Source organism: Crinia signifera, chromosome 2 (genome assembly GCF_055691185.1).
Source record: "Crinia signifera chromosome 2, ASM5569118v1, whole genome shotgun sequence".
Lineage (NCBI taxonomy): Eukaryota > Metazoa > Chordata > Amphibia > Anura > Myobatrachidae > Crinia > Crinia signifera.
Genome location: NC_139218.1, coordinates 116,817,742 through 116,831,577, shown reverse-complemented (window position 1 = coordinate 116,831,577; position 13,836 = coordinate 116,817,742). Strand labels below are relative to the sequence as shown.

Here is a 13,836-nt window from a genome sequence, read left to right as displayed (position 1 = left end):
TGGTGTGAAAGCCCGACATCATGTTTGGAGGAAACAGGCACCGCTCCTCCCAAGGCCAATGCCATCCCCAGGGCAGCCGAAGGGGGGGGGTACTAATTACCAAGACCCAGGCTTGCTAGAGGGGCCCTGGTCTGACCCCACCGTTCCCCCTCCGTCCCTCCCGGGTAGCAACAGCAGCACATACTTCTACAGCATGTGCTGTGCTGACTCAGCATGAGTGTCTCACTGACAGCGTGAGAGGTCATGCTGAGCCTGTCAGCACAGCACATGCTGTAGGTGTGTTCTGCTGCTGAGATTACAGTTTTTAGAGTTTTCTTTCACCCTACTCTAAACACTTTGGGGGCGTGGCCTAAGTGCGGGAGGTGCCCACACCTCCCACACTTAGGCCACGCATCCAAAATTTTACCCGGGCCTGGCATTCCTTTCGGCTGCCCTGGTCATCCCTACAGTGAAGCATGGTGGTCGCAGCATAATTCTGTGGGGATGTTTTTTAGCTGCAGGAACTTTGAGACTGTACATTGCTTCATTAATTTTTCCCTCTATCCTGACTAGAGACATCCGTTCCTGTATGAAAACCTCTTCCAGGGAGCTCTTGACCTCAGGCTGGGGTGTTTATCTTTCAGCAGGACAACGACCATAAGTACACAGCCAAGATATCAAAGGAGTGGCCTCATGACAATTCTGTGAATGTCCTTGAGTGTCCCAGCCAGAGCCCAGACTTGAAATCGATTGAACATATCTGAAGAGATCTAAAAATGGCTGACGCTTCCCATACAATACAAGCTAATGGAGCTTGAGAGGTGCTGCAAAGAGGAATGGCCGAAATTGCCCAAAAGACAGGTATGCCAAGCTTGTGGCATCATATTTGAAAATACTTGAGGCTGTAATTGCTGCCAACGGTGCATCAACAAAGTATTGAGCAAAGGCTGTGAATACTTATGTAAATGTGATTTCTTAGTTTATTATTTTTTTTAAAAAATTGCAAAAATCTCCCAAAAACTTTTTTCATGTTGTTATTATGGGGTATTGTGTGTAGAATTTTGAGGGTAAAAGTAAAACTATTCCATTTTGGCATGAGGCTGAACCTTTTTTCCCCATACAAACGGCCCTTGACACAAAAAAGGTTCCCCACCCCTGCTGTAACATAACAAAATGCGAAGAGCTGTGAATACTTTCCGGACTTTACAGTATCTGTGTCTTTAGGCCAGCTCACCAACTTGTAAGTTACAAAACATGACTTTTCCTAAAGATCATATTTTTATAGTAAAAGAAACAATCAACACATTCCATGTAACACTTTATTTGGAGTTTCGTGCGCCAGTATAAAAAAAATTACATTGACATATACAGGGCGTAGGAAAGCAAAACATATTTATCTACAACATATAAATGCAAAAGCATATAATAATTTTACATTAATGTACAAGCTCAATATGAGCCAATTGTTTTATCTACAAACACATTTTGTGAACTGTATTACTTTTCATGTATCTGTAAGTTGCAAGTCATCAATGAATGAGAGTAGATTTTATTTAGTATATGTACAACACTGTAAGACAATGGGATAAGCTGGTCACTGACTAATAAAGATCAAGGGTGAAAAGTAATAGGATGAGAGATTCAGAAAGTAAGAGATTGGATAAGAAATCTCCAGGGTTTTTTTAAAGCGGCAATCATTTACACTGCAAAACCAGCTTGAAAAACGAAGTGTAAATGATTGCCGCTTTTAAAAAACTGGCGATTTCTTACCAATTCACTCACTTTCTGATGCTCTCATCCTACTATATTTTACCTCAAGTAACTCATTTATTTCACCAGGTAGTAAAGAACCTCTGAATAGTTACATAAATAGTTTGTAAATCTATTAACTTTCTATGAACAATACCTGCTTTTTCAGTATTGTGCTGCTGTTGTTTATGTTCTTTTATATTGGAATATCCTGCAATTAAATATCTCTACTAGTTTATTTGCTGGTTTATCTGAAATGCCACTAATTATGGCACAATTTCAGTAGAATAACAATACTAAACACATTATACAGTCACAATTAAAAATAAAGAGTTACACTATTCACATATGTAGATGGCCCTATAATAAGTAATAGACAGCATACCCCATTTATCTCATAATACAAAAAAATGAGTTAGTGACTAGAATATCATGAACCTGCTAACACCTGGCATAATCAGACAGTCCTGTCTGTAATATGTCTTTCAGAATGTCTCTTTCATGACAACAGTGTACAGATCTAGACTGACAGCATTGGCAGAACCATATGATACCAATGTAAGTGGAGATGCCCTTTAGCCATTCATGGTTAAAAATGGTAGCACCTTTCCCTGATTCTAGAAGTGACAATACCAAAATTCAATAGGGATCTAATATGGCACCCTACTTCTAAATGCGTGTGTATCTATAATATATATGTCTAGTGTCTATGTGTCTAGGAAACACTGCCATCTGTTGGCAGAGAGTGAAGCTACATCTCTTTCTCTCTCACACATGTACAAACACAGAAGGTAGCAGACTCGTTTTCGAAGCTTTTACTTCGAGCGGGCTTACTAGTATGTAACATGTTCAGTATGTACATTATCTGCTGATTTCATCTAAAACTATACTTTAAAATGTGTCTCGCATACATTTCCAATATAAAATATTTAAGACATCTAAAAACAAAACATTGAGGAACTACATTAATTAAAATACACATTTGTTTTTTTACAACTGTTATATTTTTGCCTAAACATTTTTTACCCCCCACCCCACCCACCCCCTTCTCAAATTGTAAAATCGTAGGTGCCCCTTTCATGATCTTTACAGCCACAATATTCAGTATCTACTACAGGTCTCTGCGTATGAGCACAATCAGAGAGCTGGACAGTTCTCAACCAAGAATGAATAACTAGGTCACGGTGGTGCATAAGGGGGAGGGTGGGTTTCAACAAAAACTTTGTCACTGAAGTTCTCTAGGTTTGCAAACAAAACCTGCCAAATCATGTCCATAACGGAAAGCATAAACAGAATTATAAAATGTTGGTAGCTAAGGTTCACTATAATGCACAACTGGCACTTGCATTGTATGTAATCTGTAAAATGCTGTATAAAGTGCATTTCTAGAGTTAAAACATTTACAGAAATACTGAGAGGCAGCTGTGGTCTTTGCCTTTGGAGATGCGTGTAACCAAGAATCAAAACAGCATTGTCCCATTCAAGTTATACAGAATACTGTGCGTTACTATGAATAGACCAGTGCCCATTATTATACATTTCACAGTGGTGACACCCGGTTTATACATATTAATTCTAAGTGTTTGCAACAAAGAATCATTAATTCATGATAATCTAGTACAATGTATATTTAGGTATAGTGTAATGTTTTTAGGTTAACAGTTTTTTTTTTTTTTACACTGACATTGTCTATTTAGTCTGGTATTTACATATTAATTATATGATGAAGTGCTTTCCTTTCATTAACTGTCCGTCCTGTTCATGTGGGAAATCTGAGTCTGCATCACGGAATAATTATGCCCATCTGATAACAATGTAAATGGCTGCTGGAGACATCGGTTTAGGTGATTATCAAAGTTTGCCACATTCAGCCTCAGCAATGAAGCCATATGTTTAAAGAGACCCACGCTTGCAATTTGCCCAGGATACAGAACAGGACAGCAATACCAAAGACATATATACTGCCCACCTGGGCTAGTATTCAAAGTCTTGATGAAAGATACTCCAGCCTCTTCATATTTGTAGTACTGGATGAAAAGCTCAGCCATCCCAAATGTAGCACTTCCGGGAATTAATACTCCAGTCCAACATCACCTTTCTAAATATTCACAAGCCACAAAGATCATACATTGAAATTAAATATCCTCCAGCTGTGTGACTTTGACCAATTCAGACAGTGACAGTGACTTTGACCAATTCAGCCATAGAATGGATGGAATCTATCAGTTCACCATTGTGTCAATGCTTAAACATTCCTTCATTCCAGAAGAAGCCAACGAAAGACAATTATTTGAGTTTTTTTCATTCTCTTCTATACTCTATAATCCAGGTAGGAAATTGTATGTCTGACTGATTCGCATCCATCAAATCCAACTCCAAATCCATAACAGTCATGTTCTTCACATGTATCATTTCTTTTGGAGAAATTTAATTTTGTTACCTGCAAAACAACAAACATCGGTTATATTCAGTACAAATTATGCATATCTATTCAGACATTTATAGAACATAGTGACAGTCCCCACATTTACAGTAATAATATTTTAAACATTTAGGGGCATATACTACTATGCTGGCACCACTAAATGCTGGCATAATTTAGCAGAATTAGCCTATAATATTAAGTAGGAAAATGCAAGCTCCTCCAATTACATATGACTATTCGTGCCGCTCAGCATTCAGTCAAATTTATTTGAATTAAATTCTAAACTGCAATTCCATTTTCCTTTGCGAGGCTCCAGCATTATCCACAATAAACAGCTGCCGGGCCAGAGATAACGCATCGGATCAGGGATTTATCACAGATCCCATGGGTCATCAATTGTGATATCAAGCTAATAGGATACTGCCCATTTTCTTTGTGACATGGCCAATACTACTTGTTCCTTGCACTTCACCTTGCCCAAAGGTAAAGTTGCAGAACTAGTAAACATAAATCCTACTAGTGACTACCTGACACACCAAAAGCCAACTGGCTTTGTGCTTTGTCCTATTATGTGATGTAGGCCTACAGGAAACTGCAAATGCCATGCATGCTTCATCATACTCCAGTCAGTAACTAGACTTCTATGAGCCATAGTAAACTCTTAGACGTGTCTCCCAGGGCTTTGCCAGAGTGATGGGATGGGGGGGGGGGGGGGTTGGTGGACTAGGACAGAGTAGCTAAGGGGAGCTTGGAGCACGTGCTCCAGTGCTGTGCCTTAAACCTACACTGCGGCCTACTTATTAATGAATGCAGTTATCCCACCTTTTAAAATGGTGACCAGCCAACTGGAAAAGTAACTTCAATGCTGAACTTATCTTAAATTGAAAGATTTATCAACAAAAATCTAATTTGAGGGTCTAGATCTGTGCACGATCGTGAATGCCAATATTTTAGGACATCAAACCTATGCCTTCCCACTAGGCTATGTCCCTAAAGATTGTTTTGTGAGTGGATTACACCACAATAAAACGGATATAAAGAGCTTAGAGGATTTATCCGCAATATAATAAAAACTAGGTGAAGTCTTTAAAATATTTCTGTACATTCATTATTTACTGCAAAGTTAAAATTTAATATAAAGTGCAACGGTCACTTCCACTACATTGCTGTCCAGCTTCACCTACTCTCATGCCTTATTTTGATTGCATTGTTTTAAAAGCTTCAAATGTGATTTAGCAGTTCCCAACTTGCAATGAGCACTTAATACACTCTATGGCAGGCATTCCCAACCACGGTCCTCAAGGCACACCAACAGTGCGGGTTTTAGTGATATCCAGGCTTCAGCACAGATGGTTTAATCAGAATCCCTCAGATACTAATTAAGTCACCTGTGCTCAAGCCTGGATATCTACAAAACCTGCACTGTTGGTGTGCCTTGAGGACCGTGGTTGGGAATGCCTGCTCTATGGCATGGTCTTCTGAAACAGAAATTATTCCAATCAGAGAACTGTTCTTGTTCACTTTAACCCCTTCCCGACATTTGACGTACATTTACGTCATGGTCGGGATGTACTTCCCGACACATGGCATAAATGTACGTCATGACTTTAAACTGTCACCGCGTCTATAGACGCGGTGACAGAGGGATGATGTCTGCTGTCCCTGACAGCAGACATCTTCCCTCATTGCCCGGGGGGGCAGCGATGCCCCCCCCCATCGGCGATCGCTGCGATTGGCTGTTCAAATGTGAACAGCCAATTGCAGCGTTTTCTGTGTTATGTGTATAATTTTGACTCTGCTGCCCCCTAGTGTCCAAAAAAAATAAAAGGAGGTTGAAATAATGATTGAAACATAAAGTATACATATGGTCTATGTTAGTTATTAACTATTTTGAGTGGTATGATTATTTGTCTCACAAGCAGAAAATTTAACATTTTGCAAATTGCAAAATGTTCAATTTTTTTACGACATTTTGGTATTTTTCACAAAAAAAAACAGACTGTATCGACCAAAATTTACCACTAACTTAAAGTACAATGTGTCACGAGAAAACAGTCTCAAAATCACTGGGATAAGTAAAAGCAATAAAAAGTTATCCCCACATAAAGTGATACATGTCAGATTTGAAAAAAAGGGCTCTGTCAGGAAGGATAAAACAGGCTGCGGCAGTAAGGGGTTAATACAATGGTCAGAGTTTGAAGAATCACTGAAAAGGTAAAAGGAGTTCTTACAACATCCTCTGACGAGAACTCAGAAATTATTTGAATGTGCAGAGATTAGAAACTACACTTTAACTGTGATGGTTAAGATACCTGCAAAACAAAATTTCCCTCTTTACTGATATGAGAACAGGACTTGAACGAATCAATTAGTGAAGAAGAGTGGCACCAAAACTTTCAAATTTGTTTCAAAGTGTCTAAATGTATCTCCCATACCGAACAATACTATAAACTACTGCACAGTCTATATATGACTCCGGTTTTACTGCATAAATTCAGCCCAGCTAATCCTAATCTTTATTGATGAAACTGTGGATATGTAGGCTCCCTATTCCACATATTCTGGGAATATCCATATATTTCCAGGTTCTGGACTGCAGTCTTTGTACTTATTTCAACAGTATTGAAAATCCCCATTTCTCTGACCCTGAAAGTGGCAATTTTCCACTTGATTAACAGAGGTCTTTCTAGTAATGACAGATATGTTATGGGTCATATTTTGATCACATCAAAAACTCTGGTTGCTCAGTGCTGGCGTTCCACCCGAATCCCATCTATCCCTCAAATAGAACAAGCGGTTCAATATCACTGTGAATATGAAACTGCAGGAGTGCGTTACTCTTCCTCGACCTCCAACCCATTAATCAAGTGGACTGAATATCGGACATCTAGAAAATGAAGGGCAAATGTAGCATTTAGGGTTTGGTTCCCTGTCTATTTTTACATTTGACTAGTACAGAATGGGCTTTTGACCTTTCTCTATAGTTTAGTCTATGTACGCCAATTACTGTATTCGAATGGCGCCTATAGTAATAGAAATATCTATCTGTAAATTAACGATTGTTTCAATGTGTGCCCTCACTTTATTTTCTCTAATATCTTTTCATTTTTATCCTTCTGTAATTTATCATTTTGGCCAATATCGTGTAAAGCTAATAAAAACTAATGATTTAAAAAAAAAAAAAAAAAGATACCTGCAAAACATCACCCCAGGCCTGAAATCTTGTAACTACAATGATTGAAAAATAAAAAATAAATGTTGGAATAAAACTTACTTAAGCCTTTCAAAAATTTGTTGACTCCGCTGGGCTCTGTCTCTGGAAGGGTCTTCAGATATTCACAGGCTCGAACCTCGAAAAGTCCTGAATTAAAAAATTATGGTTATAATTAAAAATGTCAGACAGCTGAGGACTTCACTAACCAAGGAGGTCAGTGTGTCTGGAGCATTCAAAGGCCTCTATCCGGCAGCATAAGTATAATTTCCCTTCTCAACCATCCATAGGCGAATCTAGGGGGTGGTCCAGGGGTGCACAGGACCACCCATTAGTCCATTTTGTAGCTGAGGGATGGGGCTTTCCAACGAGCCCAGCCCCGTGTCTCTAGCCCTCTGGGAACCGGAGATACGGCCAGGCAAAGCTGGAACGTTTTCCCTATAGGATAACATGGGACCCGCTAATTCTGACCCCCACCCAGTTCAACGGCTGCCAGTTTCCCCTTCGGCATCACTGAAGCTCAAGGGTTGATCTCAGTCAAAACCAAATCGCTGGGCCTTCAATCTGATACCAGGCTTGATCTATATGGGTTAATTGGTTCCAGGGATATTGAGGTTAAACCATTTTATTTTTTCATTTCTTAAATGTCATTTCATGACTGTTTATGTTCTTTGAGGACAGATTTCTCTGGAACCAAACAGCCCAGTTTCACGGGACCAAAATCATTCGAAGCCAACTCAAAAGTTCTTCAATATGATACTGGTCTCATGTAAATGGGTCAGTTGGTTCCAAAGATATAGCTGGTTTGTTAAAGGGGGGGGTAGGGAGAGGAGAGTGGTTGTCTCTCCCCCTCACACCAGAAAATGCAGGGACTAGGCTGGTGTATAAAGGGCCAACCTGGGAATGTCCCTGCATGATCCTGGGACCATATTCCCGGGTAAATCCCTGCATTTTCTGTTGTGAAAGGGGTATTATTTGAAAGGGGCATTACGGTGTGCAGCATCATGTGTAAGCGGCATTATGTGTGCAGCATGATGTGTAAGGGGCATTATGTGTGCAGCATCATGTGTAAGGGACATTATGTGTGCAGCATCATGTGTAATGGGTACTATGGTGCACGGCATCATGTGTAATGGGTACTATGGTGTGCGGCATCATGTGTAATGGGTACTATGGTGTGCGGCATCATGTGTAATGGGTACTATGGTGTGCGGCATCATGTGTAATGGGTACTCTGGTGCCATCAAGCAAGAACCCCCTAGCAATGAGCACGTAGGTAAGCAGCACTTATGTGGCAAATATGTAATGGGCATCACGGTTTGTTATATAGTATGTAATGGGCATCATGATATGTGGCACAATGTGTAATGGGCATTATGGTGTGTGGCCTTATGTGTAATTGGCATTACGGCGTGTGGCTTTATGTGTAATGGGTATTACGGAGTTTGCTAAAATGTGTAATGGGCATTACTGTGTATGGTCTAAAGTGTAATAACACACCCCTTTTTGTGATGCCACGCCTCCTGCCCATGAGGCCACGCCCCCTTTTTGCCGCGCGGCTACGCCGCGCAAAAGTCCCCCTACTATTATATCTAGTTATGGGACCACCCATTACCATAATTCTAGATTCGCCTATGCAACCATCTCTACCTTTAAGCAATTACTATCAGCTGTGAGAGTGCTGGCCGGCTATATCTGCATATCATTAATCTGCTATTGAGTCATTACTACTGCTTGCTATATTAACCATAATACAGTGACAACTGGAATCATTACAAGCATTAAAAGGGAATTCACATTATCTCTACAGCAGCCACTATTTGCTTGTCATGCTAAAAAATATATAGTAATTGCAATGTGCAATGCTAACCAGACTGGACATCGCTATTACAAATTATTAGCGAATGACTAGTAGATATTTTTTATGCATATTTATGTTATATTTATAGGTTTTAATTGTATGTACACTGGCCGGTGAGAATTATGACTATATTATTAATTGTGAATTCAATTTTAATTGATCAATCCATATTAGCACTGTTTTTTGTCTTTTTTTCTTCTTCTGGTATTCTACAGGTGGAGAATTCCCTTAGAATCAGCAGCAAATTGGATTAATGAAACAAATCTGCGCTCGGTCACCAACTTACATGTTTTAGAAGTGTATCCCAAGAAGCAGCAGGGTTGAACAGGAACTGCTGTCTCACTCACGCTAGGCATCGCGTGGTGCTTGGTGTATTGAGGTTAGATTTAGGAGCACACGTCTGTTGTAAAGCATGCCTTTATTACAGATGAAAGAGACCTACTCTAATTATAAAAGCACACACGCGCTCTAGTTTGAGTGAGCAAATTACCTTATTAATGATAACAAATTTCAGCTACCCTTGTATGCTCTGGCTCTCTAACGGGTTTTTGTGGACGCAAGAGTGGTCAAATTCACAAGCCTGCTGATCAGGCTGTTCGAGCTGTGTAGCTCTGCAAATTTACATAAAAATCAGATTTCATTATTTTAAATTAAGGCAAGTTATTGCCTGAATTTGTTTTTATTGGCACTTTCATTGAATAGTTATGTATGCGATCTTAAGATCCATTCTAAAGAGCATTCCAATGATTATATTGTATCAGCTTGTAGAATTATTATAAAATATCCATGGCCTTGGAAAGATACAGAGACACTCCATGTGACTGAGACACCCACTTCCTAGTGAAGAGGGCAGGAGGAGGAGGTAATGCAGTGACATTTGTTTGTTTGTGGGGACAGAACACCGATCATAGACATTCTCTTACCTCTTACAAGACTTTTCCTCAGTTCTCTGTCCTGTGTAAACCCTGCAAACATCTGAGTCTCCATAAAGAGGTCTAGGAACTGGCGTACACTCCGGGACGTGTGTGACTTGCGAAAGGGATCTCTCTGGAAAATCCGCTCACCTTTCTCATTCACGTACATGTGCAGAGAGTAATGTCCAACAATCTCCACAAAGAACCATACAAATGATTCTGATACCAGAGAATTCAGTGTGACGTCTTCTGGAAGGAAAATAAAATAATGTATCATGCACCGATAACATTTGTAAAAGGAATTAACTGAAAATGGATATGTGACGGATTACAAGACCTGACAGTAGAAATATACACAGCCTCCATGTTTATATACACAGTATAATATACACAATGTGGTGACCAATACGCATAGCAATACTTGCAATCAACACAACTAGCGAGCCGCATTCCATTTGGCCATGATCCATTACAGTCTTCTCCCAGCTGTGAGTAGAGCACAAGGCGCCCGACAGTGTATTGGCAGATGCACACCGGTTCTGCCCACGGTGCGCCTCAGCTTGTGTGACTTACGGTAACAGCCGTATCACAGGATCTTGCCTGTTTGTTGCCGATACACCGTTGGGCGCCAAATACATTTGTATATTCTCATAGCGCTTGCTGGGTTTTCCTCTTAGTACATTGGATTCCTCCACACTACAAAAATACTGGTAGGCTACTTGCCACCAGCTAAAATGTAAGCTCCACTGATGTGAATGGCCAAATATTCTCTATAAAGCGCTGTGGAAAATATATATGCTCTATATAAAGAAATGGCAATAAATATGTATATGTATTTTATACATTTTGTTGTCCTGTCATGGGGCAATGACAATAAATGAATCTGAATCATATACACATTATGAGCACACATATATGTAATATATAAATAGACACATAGCCTGTACTTTAGTACAGGCAAAGCAATTATACTTCAAGTGGGCTGGCAGCCATTTTGTTTTACTTGCATGATGTGTACACTGACATGTCTCTATTGGGCATCACACAAGTGTCCTGCTCACCTTCTGTGAAATGTTGCTCATGGTACAAGATGTCATTTCTCTGCTCCAAGATTTGGCACAGTGCAGACTGAAGCTTGTGAGGTAAAATGTCATCTTCATCTGATATCTATGAGGAAAGAAGAGCGTAAGCTCTTGAACATTTTCAAACAATATACAATAAATATGTGCATACATACATACACTATTATGAACACTTTCTTTTTTAGGAGTGCTTCTAATGACATATGCCAGACCCACGTGCTGCTATTCAATATGCTTATATTCCTTGATGAGTCATTTAGGCACGAACGTACGCATCTATATTTTAGTCAGTTAGGTGGCAACCAAATGATAATCTGTAGATGGGCAGGGAAGAGATAAAACGTGCAGTGTGCACTCGGTGCTGAGCAGCAGAAGGGTGGAGGAGTTTCGAATTAGGCCAGCAGGTATATCTAGTGAACTCCCTAATTTTGGCAGACTGCCCAGAGGACCAGATTGAGCTGACAGTTTTGCAACAAGTACAAAAGGCTCTATATGTAATCACAGGGCAGGGACTTGCATCCTCCTGAGCTCACTTAAAACATGACCTATATGTATATAATGGCTTGGTGCACAAAGGATACACCTAGACTATCCAATACAAGTAATAGACTGATCATCTGATTTACATGATAACAATAACAGCTGCCTTCACATTGTCTAAATATATAGATAGCCCTCCTGTATTAATAACACCATGAAGTTGATCAATTGAAATATTCACTACCAAATTGCACTTCAGCAATGCAACATCAAATATTGCGTACATCCCTTCAGACATTCACACGGACAATATTAATAAAGAATTGGGTGGATCTACATAAAGATCTAAAAATTCTCACCTGCTGCAGAAACTTGTTTGCGCATAAATCAACTATTAATACCTAGGGAAAAAAACAAACAGAGAAATTAATTACATACACTGAAAGGCAAGGTTATCCTTTGGATAATCCATAGGTACCTTAATGTGCACCACAGGAAACCATGAGAACAAGCAACAGTACATTTCATATTTATTTATTCATGGTTCAGTCAGTGAATCCCTGAGTGCAGTAAACTGCGGATATTATGGACAATATGTTAGCACAATACAATTTATGGTAACTCAATACACTGTGGAGATTGTTAACAGATGTTATTTTTTTTTTTTACTGGAAAACATTGTAAGTTCACTCGTTCATGGATAAAGTCAGTGATTGCACATAAAGGACAATTTATAAACCACAAAAAAAAAATGCTGGGCTACACTGCGTTTTTATTTGCACAAGTGAGCCCAGCTGGCAATAGCACCATGTAATTATTGGTGAGATTATATGTATGAATACTCCAAAACTAGAGCTGTGGCATATAGATGGAAGCAATTGGTGCGGTTACTGCAAATAAATATACTGTAGGTGCCTCCCTTCTAACACTGGTACGGTGCTGGAGATCACATTTTGGAGTCAAACCCAGCCATTCTCCTATTTTTTCAGTAACAGGATTACTTTCTTAGTATTATCCTGTTACAGCTACTCTTTTTAGGATACACAGATGTGTCCTTATACACCTACTCTCAATGGGTGCTGGATGAATGACAGACAGGATTCCAACAGTCATTACACCAACATCGGAATCCCAACTGGTAAAACCCTGACAGTGGAGATCTCGACAGCCACCGGCTATTGTCCCCCGTGGGAGGCCACGACCCCCGTAGAGGGAGATAGAATAGGTGGCGAGTGTAGCGAGCCACTGTGCCCGCAGTGTGGCGAGTGCAGCGAGCCTGCAAGGGGCTTCGTTGTGCTCCCCCCGCTGTCTGATTCCGGCCAGGCTAATGACTGTCGGATCCCGACTGCCAGTGTGCTATACCACACCCCTCTCAAAACGCCACATGACACAAGACCCCCAGCACGTCAGCTGCTCCGAGAGGTATAGTGTACTATCTTTTTCACAGAGGCTGGGAGCTATTCAATTTTTAACTTACACCCTTAATTTACACAATGGGCCCTTACTAGGCATAGCACCATTGAGCAGGTTTTCCCATGCTAAGCATCTGACATGCTTCGGCTCTAACAACCAGGTTTGATGACCTACATGACATGGATTTCTGCTTGCACATGAGGATGGAGTGAACATAAATATACAATAAATACAGCCTGGGGGCTAGTTGCGCAAAACAATTCATTAACTCCTATAACTGCATAGGAATTTGTTTTAAATGTGTACAAAAACACAAATGAAGAATAAAGGAGCTTGGTGTGAGAAAATGCCATGGCTGCTGCACTGTACCACTTTGTATTCAGATTCAGACCATTCACAAACAAATGTCACACATCAAATTGATCAGTATAATCTAGTTTTAAACACATAGGGTGAGATTTAATAGGATGAGAGATTCAGAAAGTGAGAGATTTGGTGAGAAATCTCCAGTTTTTTTAAAGCGGCAATCCTTTACACTGCAAAACCAGTTTGAATTTGCAGTATAAATTATTGCAGCTTTAAAAAAACTGGATATTTCTCACCAAATCTCTCACTTTCTGAATCTCTCATCCTATTAAATCTCACCCATCATGTTGTTTTATATATGAGATTAAGACACATTGGAGTGGCAAAGCCGCCCGGGACTTGTAGCACTGCTTGTT

General features: G+C 39.9%; 1 protein-coding gene across 2 annotated transcripts in view; it reads right to left on the bottom strand.

Moving 5' to 3' along the window:
- Positions 1–1,284: 1,284 nt before the first annotated feature.
- Positions 1,285–13,836, bottom strand: part of DENND2C (DENN domain containing 2C) — a 55,715-nt gene continuing 43,163 nt past the window's right edge. Inside the window, exons 15-19 of one of the 2 annotated variants that reach the window (XM_083172747.1) lie at positions 12,061–12,102; positions 11,201–11,306; positions 10,149–10,388; positions 7,428–7,514; positions 1,285–4,168 (exon numbers count right to left, since the gene is read on the bottom strand). In XM_083172747.1, coding sequence (XP_083028873.1) covers positions 4,137–4,168; positions 7,428–7,514; positions 10,149–10,388; positions 11,201–11,306; positions 12,061–12,102 — 507 coding nt within the window. In that variant the 3' untranslated portion in view covers positions 1,285–4,136. The remainder of the gene's footprint in view (positions 4,169–7,427; positions 7,515–10,148; positions 10,389–11,200; positions 11,307–12,060; positions 12,103–13,836) is intronic. The other variant, XM_083172748.1, reaches the window with a different exon arrangement.